We start from the raw sequence: 19,874 nt of genomic DNA, 5'->3' as shown, positions 1-19,874 counted from the left end.
AGTTGTTAGTGAGCACCCATGAAGGCAAGAATACCATGCAAGGGCGGTGGTGTGGTCAGAACCACGCCCGGCCGCCTTTGTCTCCCCCTCCCACGATGTTTTTTTTAAACACACTGCACCAGATGCTCATTTGAGACTGTGTCGACGTAGGTGAGACCTGAACTGGATTAGATATTCGCCACTGAAGGTTGGCCATGAGTGGGAATCAAACTCAGGTCCGCGGGTTCTGAGCGTAGTGTGCTAACCGCTGCGCCACCACTCGCCACATGTGCATGTACGCAAAAAAATTAAGACAAATATCCCCTGTATAGTTTAACAGACTGTTGGGGCAAGTGCTGTTAGCGAGCACCATTTGAAGGTCGGCACGGTACACGCGGGGGTGGGTGGCCAGCACCACGCCTGACCGCCTTTGTCTCCCCAGTGGAAATGTTTTACACACACGCACCAGGTACTCATTTGAGGCTGAGTCGACCTAGGGGAGGCCCAGGACCGGTTCAGATAATTGTCACTGGGTGTTGGCCGTGAGCGGGAATCGAATTCCGATCGTCGGGTTCGTAGCGCAGTGCGCTAACCGCTGCGCCACCACTCCCTGTAAACATGATCCCACCGAAAATACAAGTTGGGTTCTCAGCAGTGTGACTCACGCACGACCTCGCTCACCCCCCCCCCAACCCGTACCAAAACGGTCTCGACAGAATGCTATTTTTTGTGTATTGCCATTGGCTGGGAAATATTACGACTATTTATATGTCCATCTGAGGAGGCATCCCGTATTTTCAGAAGAGAGAAAAAGGACCAAACCCCAAAACCCAATCACCGTGAAGTGAAACTTTCCACGCACCCTGCCAATGCTAACTCTCAGAACTGCGAGTCGGAAACAAAACCCCCCTTTGTTTTTAAATACTCCGTAAAAAAAAATTTCAACGTTGAATCTGCGCAGCCGGGAGTCGAACGCTGTTCGAATTAAGCGATTCTCTGAAGAAAAAAATGGAAAAGGTGCAGCCCTGAAATTCCCCGTTAACAACTCTGCTGGCACGAAGGAGCCTCCAGGCTCCAAAGGGGAACCCCACGTGAGCCGAAACACGATGGAGCCGGGGAGATATATTCCTTGCGGCCGGTTCACGTGGTTTTTATTTCATTGACCCGTTTCAACACAAAACAAGCGTGGAAACGAGGTAAAGACCGATTGATTAAATAAACACCCCCTCCTTCTGATCTAGAGAGTGGGGGGAAAGAAGAGGGAGGGAGGGAGGGAGAGAGAGAGCAGAGAGAGAGGGGGTGATGGCAAGAGTGTATGCAACCGGGGTAAGATGACCAAACCGTCGCTGGATCAACTGAAGGTGAGTGAACCTTGCGAGAGGGCCCGAAATGTTCAAGTCCGGGTGTGTGTGTGTGTGTATATACGTTGAACTTCTTCCGCACCGTACGTAGCCAACCGTGCTAATCGGAGGTGCGGGGCAAGGACAACAAACTAAACACACAAAGCAGTTCTAAAGAAATGAGTTTTCAATCTGGATTATTTAAAAGTGCACAGCTCCAGTGGCTTCCGAATATCGGAAGGAAGAGCGTTCCAGGCGCATCTGAAAGCGCGCGATGCGGTGACCACCGTCTTTGTCCGATGGCTTAGCCAAAAGCCGCCGCTGCGAGGATCACCGGAGCGTCCGCGTGTGATGGTTTATAGCTCCTTGACGAGATCAGCAAGGTACCGTGGTTCGTTTTAGCGTCGTCAAATGCTCAGGGCTTCGGGCGGTGCTCCAGTCTGGTGATATTGCGCTACTGTTATTTGGGGAAGGCCAGCATTTCGTGCCGAAGCAGCTTTTCGAAGTCTAGCTTGGGGGCTCACTTTCTCAGATGTCACACGCTGCAGGGTGCTGCCTGCAGGGCAATGCTAGGATGGCCAATGGAGCGTGCAGACCAATATGATAATAATAATAATTTACACCAATAAACCACGTTTCACCCAGAGGTCTCAAGGCACTGCACATAGCTAAAGGCAAGTAAGTCAATAACTAAACGCAATTCTAAAACCTAATATAAGTACGCAGGTTCATAATTTAACCACAGATACAAATACCCCCCCCCCCCCCACACACACACACACACTCCCAAACACATAACCATATTAATCAGGAGAAAAGGCCTTTAAGAAAAAAAATCTTAATGCGGGATTTAGATAAACCGAGGGACACATTGAAGGGAGCTGCGACCTCGACCCACACAATAGCCCACACTCAGACGACCAAGTTTCAGCGGCACATAATTGATTTTGCAGTAACATTTTGAATTATTAAGCTCATAATTATGATCATCATCAGCATGGAGGTCTCCTCATGCAGTGTCTGTCGTGGAGGTTCTCTAACCATACTTCACCACGCTGGTTAGTGTTGGTTGGTGAAGGATTTTGCCCTGGGAGCGGATCATTTAATCGCTCACCCCTGATTTAAGCCATGGCTGGGAATTAAATACAGCCAGCTAGATTTTCAATCAGGCCCACTAACCTTTACACCACCGCAGCCTCATTGTATCTGTAACCAGATGTAAATTCCGTGGATATATAACACAGCCTTCACACCCAAATGCACACACAAGACAAAGATCTCCCATATAGCCTTAACAGACTGTTGAGACAATTGCTGTTAGCGAGTAGCACCTATGAAGCCCAGCACACACACGAGGGGATGGGTGGCCAGCACCACGCCTGGCCGCCTTTGTTCACCTAGCAGCGTTTACACACCGCACCAGGTACTCATTTGAAGCTGAGTCGACCAAGGAGAGTCCCACGACCAGTTTAGATAATTTTCACTAGTGGTGGCGGGAATCGAACTCGGGTTGCTGGGTTCGTAGCGCAGCACGCTAACTGTTACACTACCACTCCCCATAAAACACACGCACATACACGCCACTCACGCACGAGGGGACTATCGTTGGCTACGATGGTACTGGTGACGATATGTGTGATGGTATTAATGATGGTGCGGGTAGCACTCACTTCATCTGCTTGACGATGGTGCTCTTCCCAGACTCACCAGCACCTGTGGGCACAGCACACATGTGCGCACACAGAGTCAGTCACTGGTGATGGTAGTGGTCACGACCCAGACAAAACCACCTTGCCTTCCCGAGAAACCCACTGGTGGGAATACTGTCTGAATAAGATCTTTCAACTATCTCTCAGCTGCTCAGCACAATTCAGCCTGGTTAAACCCAGGATGCATGGGAGGCAGGCCCACCTGACTGTTTCAAACCAGCACAGGTGAAAGACTCAACGCAGAAGATCCCCTGGGTTTGATCTTCCACGAAGCTCATGGTCCACCCTAAACCGCATCCGTACAAACCATGGCAGATGCGGATACATGATGCACAAATGTAAATTAAAAACTCCAGTAGTGTGCGACTGTGGCCGTCCAGAACAGAGATCGTACAACATATAATGACAATGCCCCCATCCACAAATATGAAAGAGACATCGCAGCGATAAACTACTCCTCTGCTCCTGACGCAGTTATTAGGGCTTGATCAGCTGCATGCGATAGTGCAGTTGTTGTTTTGCATCTACATCAGCAAGAAAACGAAATAACAAGACGCTGTGGTCTCTTGTAAGGTGGCATAATACAATGATTTACTCCGAAAATAAGAAAGACAGAGATAACAAACTGCACTAACTCCTTGAGGTGGATTATAATTTCTAACCCGATTTTTTTCCGCAAATGGCTTTGTCAAATGAGTTGTGCTCACTTTTTTTTTCCTTCACGTAAACAAAAAAGGTCGATTGCCAGGCATTATTTGTGGTAAACTGCTAAAACAGGGTCGTTTTTAGAGGTTTAAACGAAGAGGTTTCTGTAGCGTTAGGGCTGGAGGGCCAGGGTGGAATGTCACATGGGCCCACCACCCCTTACGAATTAGCAACAATAAATCTGGCCTGTTTCCGAGGCCCTATTTTGAGTAAAGTCAGGAGGCCAATCGCCCATTTTTCAGAAACAAAATATTTATTTATAGCGGCTGGAATCCGATGAGCTATAACGCTCTTTTTCACAGAGCTTCATGGCTGACGTCCTCTGGGTGACCCTGCTGATAAACAAAGGTCTCCTTCAGCCGAAAGTAAAAACGAGGCATCGGCGCTCCCGCGACCCAACAGAGTCTCCCCCACACGCGCTCCCCGAATAAAATCCCATTTATCCATGGTGCTTCTTTTTATCGCCCTCTTCTATTTGCCTTCTCTTGGCCCCATCATCGCCGCGCGCAGAGCCAAACTCTCGGCTTCCATTCTGGGCGAGCACTTTTAGCGCAGACCGTTGAGCAACGAGGAGCAAAAAGAACGCCGGCTGAAGCAAAAACGTCGAAGGCCGCTAGGAACTCCCACAGAGCACCGCCATCGCGGCAAAACAACGCCGCTTGCTTGGAGGCGGCGGCTGTCGCAGGGGGGTCACAGCGCTGAACCCACCGCCACTGGGAACCCACAGTTTGAATGCGGGTAACCCATCCGCGTCTCAACCGGGTTTTCAAGTGTGGTAAGTTTATGGTCTCTGCCTCTTTCATCGATGGGGGCGGTTGAAACGATGGCGCAAATTTCTTCAATATACCCGGCCTCCCCCCCCCCCCACGCTTCCGCCGCGCGATCTGTCCACCCTGGAGTATGAATGGGTAAAGAGCAGTTGATCGGGTGATCGTATATGGGGGGGGGGGGGTGAGGGGAGGTAAAGTGTGGCAAATTAAAGACAAGCCACAGCAACGCGATCGTAGCCATGCAACCCACACTATGTTGAACTTCTTTCGCAACGTACGTAGCCAACTATGCTAATCGGAGGAGCGGGGGAAGAACGACAAACTAAACACAAGAAGCAGTTCTAAAGACGCGAGTTTTCAATCGCGGACCATATAATAAACCACTGTGGTCTGCGCTCATTCAATGGAGAAGGAATGATGAAACTACATGAACTCTCTCTCTCCTGAAGCCATCTTGGGGTTAGCAGACCTCAACATGAGCATTTAGCTCATCAACACATTGCCAAGAGGAGCAAGAATAGAAGTGTGGGTACACCCAACTCTTCCAAGAGGTCTGGTATGTGTGGTGGAAGAGTAGGCCAAATACCCTCTAGATGGGCTCTCTAGGGCTCCATCTAATGCAGGCTCTTTCTGCATCAGTGGTGTGAGAAACAAGTGGCTGGGCTGCACCTGTACATTTTCCTTTTGCTCATAATTAACAACAAAGCCATGCCCTAATATGGAATATCCATACATTTATGTACTTTTGCAAGCTTTGGAACCTAACATATTTTGACGTAATTTTTTTTTCAATTTGGAACACAACAACATTAATGAGAACGGTCGGTGCAAAACCTTGCCATTGTGTGCCAAGTAAAAATGTCAACTGCTCTCAACGCAAGAGATGTGTTTACTCGTCGCTGTGCGAGAGGCACAAAACTAAACGCAAACTGCAGCTATCAGATCAGGTCAACTCATCGGCATGGGAAAACAAATATTATTATACTGGCCTTTTGCCCGTCCAAGGACGTGTGTATTGCAGTAAATCTGAAACTTGCAAGCGAAAAGCAGACCGCGACGTGAGATATTCATTGCATCCATTCGTGTGCAATTTGTAAGGCCGCGGTGACACAGACCTATTTCATTTTAAGCTTACAATCCCTTGTTCATCACGACGTCCTTTTTACTTTGATGTCTCAATAGCGTTACGGAGATCGCGTGACGTGAGGGTTCTGCCTTTGTAGTGAGGGTTGTGAGTTGACGCTGAGGAGGGGGTAGAGGTGCCTCGGAGTGATGTCAGCCGCTAATTATTATGAATGGGGGGGTCCATGTGGAGAACGTCACCTGTTCATGATTATTAATGAGTGGGGCTGGTCGACGTGGTGTGACGTCACGAGTGTTGCACACAGACATTCTTGGCTCATTATTGTAGCTAATAATAATGGGGGGGGTGGGGTAGTACTCCATATTGAGTGACGTCACCCGCTCATGATTATTAATGAGGAAGGTTGTCCATTTGGAGGACGTCACCTGCTCATGAATATTAATGAAGGGGGCTGGTAGATGTGGAGTGACGTCACGAGCGTTAAGGGCAGACATTCCTGGGTGATTATAGTTGGTATTTAAAATTGATAAACTCCTCCCCTATGGTCTGCACTTGATCTAATTTTTATTATAACATAAATCCTCAGCCCTGTATGTCTACTTTTGCTTTTTCAATAACATGTACCATATTGTTGTTTTGGACGCTTTTGTGGTGAAAACAAATGGTTTCACAAATGAAAAAAATTACCGTGTCCTCATTCTCCATTTCGTCTTCATGCTGTGCGCTCAACAATAAAAGCCCGAGCGATTTCCCCTGCTCCTAAAACGAGTATCGAGGCATTGCTCATCCCCCTGTTTAGAGCTCTGCAAGAGCCAGTGGTTGAAATTCCACATTCCTATTACAGGAGCGAGCCTATTCCATAAGACAACCATTGTATACTTCCCCGCGAAGCGGTACTTATTTTATTGACCCCAGAGGGAGGGATGATAAGAGGGATGATTATGTCACCCCGGCTACCCCGACCAACCGCACCACAACCAGGAGTCAAACTTGCAACACTTCTGATTGCGAGCCGCTCGCTCAACCGCCGAGAAACCTGCCCGTGCCGGCCACCTGCCCACCCCATTCTGCCCAGAATCACATTTTTGCAAAACGCTGCACGGCCAACTCTCTCCTGGGGTCTTGCCGCAGCTGGGTTTCTCCACTCAGCCACGTCTGAGAATCTGTATTCAGTGCTCATTGCAGCCGAAACAGTGTGGAACACTGTGCTGGGTACTATTTCAGGACACCACATCCACCTCGCCTTGCCCTAAACCTGCTCATATGACGATTTTGTCCTAAACCTGTTCATATGACGACAGAATTACTACTTAGGATACAATAATAAAAATTTATTATGAGTAGGCGTAGCTTGCACTTGAGTGGGAGCGCCTAATGCCAATCTTCTAATTCTCCTACAGAGCAACAACTACAATTTCACATTCAGGTGGTCATGCCAGATAACTGCGCCAGGAGCAGGGGAGCTTATCGCTGCAATGTCTCCTTCGTATTCATGGGTCGGGCATTGCATCGTTATACGTTGCACGATGGTCTGTCCTCATGCCGATAATCCCTACTTTAAGCCAGTTCAGAGGCATTCCGGAACATATCGACGGAGAATTTCTGCCTTGTCTGTATTCATATATTCACAGTGCAATCCCAGCAAGGGGTTTTGACTGACGGACTTACAGAGACGGGCAGAGCCGATGTCTGCCAAATGACATTGAGAGACAACTGCTGAAAGTATACATCCGTTCACACGTACAGCACTTGTGTCAATCCACTACCTGGATGAGGGCTTCCCCACGCCTTGAGGGGGCCGCGGGCGTTACGTGGCCATGCTTCAGCATGCTGGTCAGTGTGGTTTGGGCGAAGGTGGGGTGCATAGACACTGGAGAGTAGGAGGAGATTACAACAAATTATTATTCTGCACTGTCCTCTGCCGTCGATGGCGTAGCCTCGCAACATGATGACAACCCGGTTGTCCACTGTGGCTACCCATTCAAGCGCTATCCAGGATAAGCCCTGCTTAGCATTCTGAGATCTGATGAGATCGGGAGCATTCCGGGTGAGTTGGTCACTGCCAGAAATCAGAAGCGCCAGAGAGGAAGGGGAGGAGGACGGGAAGAAGGAATGACCGGGCCAAGAGATCTGGGATGAGAGGGTGGTGATGATGCAGTGGTGTATAAGCAACGGCTGAAAAACCCCTTTGGGGTCGTCCATAAATGACGTCACGCGATTTTGGACGATTTTTGACCTCCCCCCCCCCCTCGTCACACGGTGTCACGTCATTTATGGCCGGCCCCTTTACAGCTGTATCCATCATCGAAAAAAGGCAGATTGCTCAGGCGATTAACAAAAACACGAGTGTTAGAGCATTCGGCTGGTACAGCCAGCTCACATCCCAGGTATAAATGCATATACATACGCATGCAGCCACGCATTATTAATCTGAGGCTTTCATTTGTAGCGAGCGCACAGTCTCAGCACGGTCCCCAGCTTCTGAATAACAATAATATACATATTTGTCATGCCGTAATCCAGGAACGATAATAATTGGAATAAAAAATTGCAGAAATGTTGATCACCACTCTTTTTAAAGTACTTGGGAAGTATTCTTAGCTCTTTCGGTAAAGTCACGTTGAAGGGAAACAATGAAATAATAAAATATATATAAAACAATTAAAATTCTCACGACGTTTCGACCATAACACAAACGGTCATCATCTGGTGTTGAAGATGACCGTTTGTGTTATGGTCGAAACGTCGTGATAATTTTTATTGTTTTATATATATTTTATTATTTTATTGTTTCCCTTCAACGTGACTTTACCGAAAGAGCTAATAATATGAATTACTGCAGTCAAGAAAGCTTTAAATTAAAATTTACTCGGGAAGTAGTTATGTGGAGTTATCTTTCTCCAACATGTGGTTGTACACCCCCTTAATGTCCCTCTCTCACCCATAGAATCTGCATCGTTTCTCTTCCCGTATGAATTCACACACACACATTCCAAAGGCTAACCGTATCTTGATAAGTGGTCACGTTTTATACGCCGTATAACATTAGCATCTTATAAATATTAGTTTGAATTTATAAGTTAACTGATACATTTGTGTGGTGATGCAACTGCAAACTGGCCCAGTGAGGAATTCATTGACTGTTCAATGGCCATTTCAGCCAGCCAGCCAGGCTCCCTGGATAAGCACGTGCACCTTACCACGCACGCACGCCCCAGGACATGCATCCGTGCGTGTGTCTAAGAGTTGTTTACTTGAAATTCAAGTAACTTAATGCAAACGTTTCCTTTCAGGTTGGCAGTCTCAAATTAAATGAGACCGAATGATGAGACGGTACAAATTAGGCACGGGGCACGGTCCCGTACAAGACAGATTACGTGGAAGAAATTAGAAAAAAACTTGTGTTATTTATAAAGGACAAAATTGATAGCAAAATTACAGTGCAAACAAAATACAGTCCCGTATTCTCCAGATTATTAAAATGCTCTGGAGAGTCAAAATTCCCGTCAAACTTTTGAGGTCATTAAAAAAAGCGTGTTTAATAATCCGAACCATATGGTTTTATTGAGAGCCATATTTTAAACACACAAACTAAATGTAGCGAATTGCAATAAACCATTTTTTTTAAAGACACAAGAAGTATGTTCGATTTAATTTCAAGGACGATTACCAGATCAGACAGGTAAGAGGCAATGGGGAAAAAAAACAGAACATGTGATCAAATGCAGACAAAATGGCTTTAAGCAGCTATGAAATCATGAACATTAAAACACTGTCCCCAGAGTCCAGCTGACATTCTCTCAGAGCTTCCCTTCGCACAGCCGAACAGAACACTAGCACGTGTCAGACTCTTCCTCATGTGATAAGCAACGAAAAGAACACACTTTGAACTTTCAAGTTTTGGCTGTCAAAGTTCCTTTAGACCAGGAATGGGGAACCACGTGTCAGAGCGGCCCAAGACTCCCTGTCATACGGTCCCACACTTCATACGGCTCGTGACAGTATGAAGATTAGCAGCATTAATCGGGTACCAATTCTAGAATAATTTGAGGCTGGAAACGTCCCTGTGCTTCTGATTTGAATGTGATCATTCACTTATTGTCATTGAAATGGCCTTTCGCGGAGATAGTGGTGACTGTGGTGTGTGTTCTGTGTGTGTGTCTGATAATGTGGGGAGCGGTAGTGTAGTGGTTAGCGTGCTGCACTACGAAACTGGTGTCCCGAGTTCGATTCCCGCTCGTGGCCAACAAGTCAACACCAATGACGATTATCTCAACCGGTCCTGGGACTCCTCCCCTAGGTCGACTCAGCCTCAAATGAGTACATGGTGTGGTGTGTAAACATCGCCACCAGAGCGACAAAGGCAGCCGGGCGTGGTGTTGGCCACCCACCCCCTCTTAGTCTTTACCAATGTGTGAAGCGTTAAATGTGTTTTAATGTCCTATTTTTTCCAAATTTGTATTTCTTTCAAACACAGTTTGCTGAACACGATACCCAAAGGCCAAAAACATCGAGCGACCCACAACAAACAGAACCGCCAAAGTTGTGATAGATGAAAAGTTAATGCATTTATTAACTTGAGCAAGGTTATAAAAAAATAACATTCCAAAGTGGAGCAGTATGAGGCAAAAAGCAGAAAGTGTTGTAACCCGCAGTGTGGCGAGTGGCTGAGTGAATGGAATGAGTGATTTGGTGGGTGAGTCAGCAGTTGAGAGTCTGTGGGCGAGTGTCTTGCTGTGACCTTCAGTGTGATTGCACGTATGTATGTTGAACTCCATTCGTACCGCACGTAGCCAACAGTGCTAATCGGACCGTGGGGACGAAGGACGACAAAAATTGTTTGAACACCCACGTTGCGAATGAGTCTGCCTGGGTGGAATGAGGGGAGTGCACGGGAGCAGTAACCATGGTAGTAGCAAAAGAAGAGTGATAAGGAGGTGACTGACTTCTGCGGACGAGTGCCTGGGAGTGAATCGGTGATTGCTGGGTCATCAATCAAACCAACTGCTTCACGTTCATCTCTATGGGGTGCAGCGGGGCGGGAGGAACTGGGTGATCCAACCCATTTCTGACAACAGCGCTTCAACTTGGGCCAAATTTGTCCCCTGTATGTATACCCAACCTCGTTCGCACCATACGTAGCCAACCGTGCTAATCGGAGGTGCGGGTGAAAGGACAACAAACTGAACACAAAAATTAGTTTGAAACAAATGAGTTTTCGACCTCGATTTGAAGGTGCATAGCTCCAGTGGCTTCCTAATATCGGAAGGAAGAGCGGTTCCAGACGGTCGCAGAAGCGCACCTGAAAGTGTGCAATGCGGTGACCGTCTTTGTTCGATGGCTTAGCCAAAATTCGCTACGAGGATGGCCGGAGTTCGCGTGATGGTTAATGCATCTTGACCAGATCAGCAAGGTACTGTATTGTGATTCAATTGTGGCAAGCACTTTGTGTGTAATGAGTGCGACCTCATAATGTATTCGTTTGGCAACCTGGAAGCCAATGCAGCTCGGTGGAAGCCAACGCGGCTCTGTACAGTAGCCATAAGTATTCAGAGTTATTTGGCTCTTTACCGATTTAGTTCTCGGTAAGGTAAAGGTTTCCCACTCTGGCTCTAAAATGGTGAAATAGACAGGCAGGCAGGCAGCCCGGCAAACATGCAAAGAGAGATGGACATAGGGAAGCACAGATTGAGAGATATGAGCAGCAATGTAGCGGGGGATATACAGACAGAGAAAAATACAGGCAGGCAAGCAGATAGCACACGCACAGAGGGGAATGCACGCGTGAAAGCAGACAGCGACACAGAAGGATAGGGAAATAATTGGAGGAAAAGAGAAGACGGACAGTCACCGTTTATCGCGGTTGCCTACGTATGGTGCGAAAGAAGTTCAATAAACATACATACAACGAACAAATAAAACAGCGCCACAGAAACGTTCCAGACAGCGCAGTAAATAAACAGCCTTTGTGAGATCAGCCTTCATCTCTCGGTTACGACGAATGGAGCACGACATGCCGTCAAAACCTAAAAAAGGAAGCTGTCGTTATCACGGGCCGCATGTGTTTTGGGCAGCCTCAATCGGACCTAATTGAAGACGCTGTGCAGATGCAATACATTCAAAATTGGGAGTGAAATAGCTATTTAGTGTACAGCAGTAATTACTTCCATTTTTATCCGTAATAGCCAATATCACAAGTAGGTGTTCACCTGCAGAATAATAATTATCACGGCAATGGAATGTATATACATAGCAAAAGGAAAGCCCTCGCAGAGTTTCATAACACTTTTTTTAAGGAGAGTTCTGCATTGGCATATTTAGGCAAAATCCATTAGAGAACTATTTTGCATGTAGAAGAAAACTAAAGGCCCGGAGAGAAACCCTTTGCGGATGAGGGAATAACATCCAGGACAGGGGTCGGAAAACCAAAATAACAAGAATAGACATTTTTTTTGGTCAAACAAAAAAATCAGCAGGGAGCGATATCTAAAACCGGTGACGGTCAACCCACTTTGACCAGCGTAGTGAAGTATGGTTACGTATGTATGTATATTGAGCTTCTTTTGCACCGTACGTAGCCAACCACGATAATCAGAGGTGCGGGTTAATCGCTAAAAAAAAAACCTTGAAAGACACAGCGAGGGGAAGCCTTCAACCGGCAGTGGACTGAGAAAGAATGAGTTTTGCATCGAAGGAATGAATCTGTTTACATCTACAATGGTACAGGCAAACTTCATCTATTCACACCAATGTCAAGGTCTCCTTTGCTAAAAGCATAAAAAGTATTATTTTATTATTATTATTATTGCTGCTGCTGTATTTGTTTACCCAGCAAAGTCTCACTGAGCCCCGAGATTCATTTTCAGGAGGGTCCTGCTAAGCTTTGACAGGAGGGTGTAATGTTGCCGTGTGTCATCCCAATTGAGTGATTAGCGGGTCATATTTCAGCACTGGGATGTCTGGCCAATACCAAGTCACATTGTATTTGTTTGTGGGGTTTATTTTAGTTGTAGGGTGAAACCACAGAACATGGAGGAACCCGATACTGAACAAGGGGGAGGATCATAGAAAGTCCACGCAGCAAGGTGCCCGGGTCGGGATATGAACCCAGGGCTTTGTCACTGCGAGGGAGGAAAAAAGCGTAGCAACTGTGCCACCCGGCCACCAAAAACAATTTCCTGCGGAGGGAGCTGGTAGGAACGTTGGGTTGCTCGGTCAATGGCCAGGGTCAACGGCGGCGTGGTGTATTCCGCAAATATGCCCGACTGTGAGGGCGGGAACAAGCCGGTGTGAGTAGGTTAAACGTTGAGTTTTATAAGGGCACCACGGGGTGACCAGCCCCTCCCCACCCAGCCCCACCCCTCCCACCCCCCACCCAGCCCCACCCTCCCCACCCAGCCCCTCCCCACCCTCCCCACCCAGCCCCTCCCCACCCTCCCCACCCAGTTCCTCCTCACCCTCCCCTCCCCACCCAGCCCCTCCCTCCCCACCCAGCCCCTCCCCACCCTCCCCTCTCCACCCAGCCCCGCCCCTCCCATTTTTGGATGCACGACGGACGGACACAATAATCCCCTGTGGGCTGGTGGTGTAACCAGAGGTTCCTACCAGCATAAGAAGAAAGAGCATAAGCTGGCCTGTATATTAGAGAATGGTTCAAGGTTCATTGCGTAACACTGCTCTACGCATTAGCATGCAAACAAGCGTAAGGGCAAGTCTAGGCTGCGGCTGGATAAACGCAAAGCGTGTCACTGACAACGCGCGTACGTTATTCTAGATTTTTCTTTTTTAGCGAACGTAACTTTGCCCCCTTCGCTTTCGCGCCATGACAAACCGCCCGCCGACTAATCTCACGCTATGTAGAACATTTTCGTACTGTATTTCCACACCAATGGCACGTGGTCCGTCACATCGAAACAGAATGACGGATTGGGACAAAGAACCCAAGAAGCGCAACGTGCAACGCCACCGAGGATTGGGTTTTTCAAAAAATGTCTCAATGTTCTCACGCTGCGGATTAGCACGACACACGAGAGCCAATGTTATCGGGGTGCCCAATAAGCCTGCGTTGTTCTTGAAATTGCATAACCATGAAATCGTCAGAAAATTGCTGCACAGTGGAGCACAAAACTGGGCGAACGTCGAATCCGCGCTACAGTTTATGCGAGACGAGCGCTGTGCAGCTCTCCGGACCGCGTGTCGTTCGGCACAACGTCCAACGTTTCACTCCACCTGCCCGGTAGGCCGCCCCGGATGCCGCGGAGTGGTTTACTACGAAAATAAACGTGCTAATTGTAGCCGTGCTGGTTTTTTTTTCTTCCAAAGCACAGAAGGAGAGGAGCCTGTGCCCCTCTGTGGACCATTTAGTCCACACAAAACTTTTCCATGGGTCCTCGAAGTGGCGCCAACACTGCCGACGCTGGCGGATGAAAAGCGGCGAGTGGATGGCCCCACAATGGCCAAAAGCAGCCAGGCAACAGCCCACAACAGACAGCGGGGTCAACCGACGATGACAACCAACAGCTAACTCTGAATGATTGAACGGCCGTAGGGGGAAAAAAAAAGCTGACCGTCAACAGCAAACAGCGAGCAAAATACCACTTGCAGACTAAACAAAGAACTGACGGAGAAAGAAACCAACACCAAACTGAAAAAGAGCTCGTGCCACACAGCGACTGAAAGAGCCCCCTTATTTGCCCTCATTTGTCCTCGGAACTCTCAACATCCTCGTGTCACACCTCAGACAGTGGTCCCACATCCCTGTATTTCACCGGGACAGGACGTTACATTGTTCCCGTGCTCTAACCGCCTTCAAGTGGCCCTCATCTCGACTTGTGCTCTTAAGCCAGTGGAGGGAAAAAGGCATGCAAAGGGTGCGGCTCTGAATTTGCTTGCTGTTACATTAACAAATGGTCACGAGAGATGGAGGTGGCTTTTGGAGGCCTTCATCCATCTTTATTGATCTCGTCGAGGAGCTCATTACACACAAAGTGCTTGCCACAGTTGAATCACAATACCTCGCTGATCTGGTCAAGGAACATAAACCATCACGCGAACTCCGGTTATCCTCGTAACGGATTTTGGCTAAGCCATTGAACAAAGACGGTCACCGCATCGCGCGCTTTCAGATGTGCTTCTGCGGCCGTCTGGAACGCTCTTCCTTCTGATATTAGGATGCCACTGGAGCTATGCACTTTTAAATCAGGATTTAAAACTCATTTCGGGAGAACTGCTTTTTGTGTTTAGTGTGTTGTCCTTCCCCCATACATCCGATTAGCACGGTTGGCTACCTACGGTGCGAAATAAGTTCAACATACATAAATCATTTTTCTATTCTTTGGGTCTTTCGGTAAAGGCACATAGATGGGTTCAAAGAAAATAACAAACAACTACGACGTTTCGATCACAACACAAGCGGTCGTCATCAGGAAGAGGGATGACGACCGCTTAAAATTGCGATCGAAACGTCATAGTTTTTTGTTATTTTCTTTGAACCTATCTACGTGACTTTACCGAAAGACCCAAAGAATATGAATTCCTGCAGTCACGAAAGCTTTAAGTCAAGACATACATCATTGTTCATGGTTGACAATGATGATGAAGATGAAAAGATAGGTGATGAATCGGCTATGGTCAGGATTTAAACTCATGTCTCTTACAATAAAGAACCCCGCATCTCCACCAACTGAGCCAAAACGCTACTGTGTACTGTGCAATGCTTGATCTCAATGTTGTTGTTGTGATTTGCAGCGGCGCTGTATTCTTATCATACATCAAGTTGATTTGATTTGGCATTGTTCACTTTAACCTCAATATACCTACGTTTCAACCTCAACGTCCTCACATGCCCCCCGTATATCAAATTCCATTAAATTCCAACACGCCTAACACTGCATAATTAAACAACTCTTATTCTTTCCTCCATCAAGCCCAGCTTTCACCTCCACCCGCACAAATCTCTTCCACGCGGTTTCTAAATCACGCAACCTGATCCATTCCTACCCATACTTAAACAGGATGTCGTTTGAATCATCATCACAATATTTATCGTCCGACCGCGGTGGGCCACTGGGGTGATCCTGCGACTCGTGCGACTCCAGCGCGGAGACGCAAAACTGCGAGTTGCCATCCCCAATCAAGCACATGGGGGGGGGGGGCTCCTTTACTCAATTCACTGCCAGGTGAGGGCCTCGCCGGAAAAACCTGCTGCGGGTCACGAAGGTCACTTGAGCGTAACTTCAACGAGCCGGTGAAGGCGCGGTTGATAAAGGCGCGGAGCACAGTCGCGGAAGCGTAGGAGTGGAGCGCGAGAGCCCATTTTGTTGCACTGCACTCTGCTGCTGCCCACCATACATTTTCACAGCCCCGTGACAGCCTGTTTGTGCACGGCAGTTGCCCAACCGACTCTCGCCAGGCAATTTTCCCGGCTTAGCTTCTGAGATTTGACGAGATAATGCGCATTACTGAGGGTGATTTGGGCACAGGGCGATTCGATGTATCACGTCCCTAAACAGTGGATATTTTATTCCTGCATAAAAGTGTTTTCCCCCCTCCCCCAACAATAATCGATGGGAGTGCGTTCATTTTATCAAAGCAGAATGTTCTTTCCAGGACCTCCCGGCGCGGGCAGTTAAAACAACGGTGCAAGTTTCTTAAACCCGTCCCACCGCCTCAGTCCACCGAGCGGCATGAATTGGTTGCCGCGCAGTTACGTCGATGGGCAGGCCATGCGCGTGTGGTGGCGAGGTAAAGTGTGGGTACTCCTACCTATTCCGAGACGTCGAGTCCGCGTGCAACAGGGACGCTAAAACAACCTCCGGTGGCCGCGCTTCTGTCAGCAACCCCGCCAGCAAGTCATGGCGGGGCTCCGCCTTTAATTTAAAATGTATTTTTTTTGTGTCCAATTTCATTCTCATTGCTGTATTTTTGTCTCTCTTTTATTGCCGTCTCCTGTGCTGTCTCCTATGCACCGCCACATTCCTAACACGTTCTTGGGGACGCCGCAGTGGCGAGATGTTAACTACCTCGCCTGGTATGCAGGAGGTCGTGGGGTTCGATCCCAACCCTGACGTCTGCTGTAAATTTGGAGTTTGCGTGTCTCTCTCCCCGTGGTCACGTGGATTTTTCTCCAGGTCTTCTGGTTGTTCCCCTCCACATTTGGAAACATGCGTTCAGAGTATTTGGCTGCTATAAAAATGTCCACATCATGAGCCACTTCATTCGGCTATCATTTGTGGCCAGGTCGTTTCTGAAAAAGAGCTATATAGCTCAGTGAGCCTTACCTGGTAAAATAAAAAAAATAGTTTAGCTTTATAGTTTTGTCCCGTCTCCCCATCAGTCCTGTCTGGTCTGTGTTCTGTACTGTTTAAACTTTCATTCATACGCACCCCAATTTTCCCCGTCTCATTCTGTTTTCATTCACAATGCTCTTCTCCCTGTGCCTTGTCGGTTGGCGCATTAACATTACATTAACAGGCGATTACCATAACATTTGCATGCAACACAGATAACAGAAAACGGGCATGCTGTTCGGCAAAGCTAAATTCATGCATTCATCGCTTTTTGGTTGAGAACAAATTGCCCTTGACCTATCAATTAACCCCTGTGATCCTAACTGACGGTATCCTTCACGTACACAAATAACACATTCACCGCCTTGTCAAAAAAGCCACCTGGCCAGAGGACAAAAAGAGTAATTGCTTATGGAATCAATTAAGGGCCACAGAATCGGGGCAATGCAATCGTTCTCTGGGGGATAAATCGCCACTCGCCTACGGGAATCCCCCGGCTTAAATTCCCCAAGGTCTCGTGCCCGTGCAGAGCTCCTGTGCCCAGCCCTGGCGCGCGCGCACGCTCCCTCACCTCGTGCGCTGCGCCCCAACTCTGGAGCGTGAGCGGCTGGCTGCTCGTACGAGACATTGTGCCAAAGGGCATTGTGCCCACACGACGGTCATTGGGCCCCACGGCGTTCGTGCAGTGCTCCCGCGTACGGCAAAACCAGCGGCATCTTTGCTTAACAGGCCCCGACACTGCTGACGACGAGATGCGGAGAGTCGAAACGTCTCCAGAGCCGGTCGGCTGTGCAGATTTTAATTCAGAAATCTGCGGGAACGCAGACGAGAGCGCTCGTGATGTGGCTCCGCCAACAGAGGCGAGTGCCCCCCCGGGCTGTTGCTGCTTTTGCAGATTTTGTACCGTCCGTGTCCCCCCCCCCCCTCCCACGTTACAGACCCCCCCCCCCCCCGTGACCCGCTTGGCGTTTCGTGGCTCTCGGCCATTTGAAAGATGTTGGGTCCATAGATTTTGGTAAAAAAAAAATCCCTGACTCACAGCGGCGCTGAGTTTTGGCAACACCTGGCACACAGGGATCCGGCGACACAAGAGTTGGTTTCACGGTGGCAAGGGAATAATTGACTCGAGAGCCTGCGTTTTGTTCATTTAAATGCAGCTTGCTAATTGGCACCCTCTGTAGAAAAATCGCAGCCAAGCACTGTGACAGTAACACATGCACACTTTGGAGCTCCCTGGGACTTTGACACGTTAAAACAGTAAATGCGTGCGGTTAAAAGCCCAATCGTGAAAAAAAAGTGCTTGGGTTTAACAATTGGCCACTGTTAACGTGTAATTGTGTCGTTGGGTTGCAAGATCAATGCACGGTTGTTCGGACGTTAATGCAGGGCTGTGGTTTGGGTTCCAGTTTCAGGTTCATTTTGTTTGAGCCAAGGGATAACTAAAGAGGCCAGGATGAGTGCCATTTGCGAGAGTAACATGGGTCACCAAAAACCACAAAAGAAACAAATAATAAATCTAGGGTACAACAATTATGTGAATAGGAATCAGAGCAAAAAAAAATGCATGGAGGATAATGTATAGTGAGTGTAAAGAGAAACCCCACAATACACTAGTGTGGTTGTGACGGTAGTTCTGTGTCGTGTGGCTGTGGTCGTGGTTCAGGCTCTGTGCTGTGGTTATGGTTCAGGCTCTGTGCTGTGGTTGTGGTTGAGACTGTGGTCTGTGGCTGTGGTTGTGGTTCAGGCTCTGTGCTGTGGTTGTGGTTGAGACTGTGGTCTGTAGCTGTGGTTGTGGTTGAGGCTGTGGTCTGTAGCTGTGGTTGTGGTTCAGGCACTGTGCTGTGGTTGTGGTTGAGGCTGTGGTCTGTAGCTGTGGTTGTGGTTCAGGCTCTGTGCTCTGTGGTTGTGGTTGAGGCTGTGGTCTGTAGCTGTGGTCGTGGTTCAGGCTCTGTGCTGTGGTTGTGGTTGAGGCTGTGGTCTGTAGCTGTGGTTGTGGTTGAGGCTGTGGTCTGTAGCTGTGGTCGTGGTTCAGGCTCTGTGCTGTGGTTGTGGTTGAGGCTGTGCTTGTGGCTGCGGTGGTGGCTCTAGGTTGTAGTTAAGGTTGTGCTTTTTTACTATGGTTGTAGTTGTGGCTGTGACTGTTCTGTGGTTGTAGTTGAGGGTGTGGATAGTGGTTGTGGCTGGGGTTGTGGTGGAGGCTCTCCACTGTGGTTTTAGCTGTGGTAGTAGTGGTGGTTGTTGTGCTTTTGAATGTAGTTAAGCTTGAAACTCTGGATTGTGGCTGTTGCTATGGTTGTAGTTTGAGATTGTGCATTGTATGTATGTTTGAGTTTGTGGTTATAGCTCTGTCTGTGCTTGTAGTTCTGACCGTTTGTGCTGTCTGTGCTTGTGACTGCAGTTTCGTCTGTGATTGTGGCTAGAGTTCTGTCCGTCATTGTGGCTGTAGTTTTGTCTGTGATTGTGGCCGTAGCTTTGTGTTGTTGCTCTAGTTCTGCCTGTGCTTGTGGCTGGAGTTCTGCCAGTGTTTGTAGCTGTATTTCTGTCTGTCATTGTGGCTGTAGCTTCGTCTGTGCACGTGGCTGTGGTGCTTGTGGCTTGTCGTTCTGGCCGTGGTTGTGGTTGAGACAGCCCTATCGGTCTGTCCGTGCTTGGTGCGACTCTGCTCCGGCGCACTCTCACCCAGGAGCAGCAGCTTGACCTCCCGTGCCGAGCGGTGGCGCGCGTCCTTGAGTCCGCGGTCGATGAGACGCGAGCGCTGGGCCGCGGCTCGTTCCTCGGCGCTCAGCGAGCAGCCCATGGCACTGGATAGGGCCTCCACTACCACCACCGCCGCCGCCAACCACCTTGAGCACCACAACCAACATCAGCCGAGCCGAGCAGCACGTCACTCTTGCAGACGAGGCTCAACTCTGGTCTCGCGAGCTCTCACCCTAGTTCACAAAAGGAACTTGAAGAACTCAACCCAACTCGTCCTTCACACACACACCCCCCACCCACAC

The 19,874-nt window shown here is 48.5% G+C and overlaps 1 protein-coding gene across 3 annotated transcripts in view; it reads right to left on the bottom strand.

The window, feature by feature from the left end:
- LOC116952658 (guanine nucleotide-binding protein G(i) subunit alpha-2-like) overlaps positions 1-19,874 on the bottom strand; it is a 37,068-nt gene that overhangs the window by 15,487 nt on the left and 1,707 nt on the right. For 2 of the 3 annotated variants that reach the window (XM_032972216.2, XM_032972215.2), the window contains exons 2-3: positions 19,555-19,718; positions 2,990-3,032 (exon numbers count right to left, since the gene is read on the bottom strand). In XM_032972216.2, coding sequence (XP_032828107.1) covers positions 2,990-3,032; positions 19,555-19,672 — 161 coding nt within the window. In that variant the 5' untranslated portion in view covers positions 19,673-19,718. Of the gene's footprint in view, positions 1-2,989; positions 3,033-17,446; positions 17,675-19,554; positions 19,719-19,874 lie in introns of those variants that run through there. The other variant, XM_032972217.2, reaches the window with a different exon arrangement.

Source organism: Petromyzon marinus, chromosome 48 (genome assembly GCF_048934315.1).
Source record: "Petromyzon marinus isolate PM22_M1 ecotype Great Lakes invasive population chromosome 48, UKy_Petmar_22M1.pri1.0, whole genome shotgun sequence".
NCBI classification, from domain to species: domain Eukaryota; kingdom Metazoa; phylum Chordata; class Hyperoartia; order Petromyzontiformes; family Petromyzontidae; genus Petromyzon; species Petromyzon marinus.
Note: the sequence above shows the minus strand (reverse complement) of the source record. Positions and strands in the feature narration are given on the sequence as shown.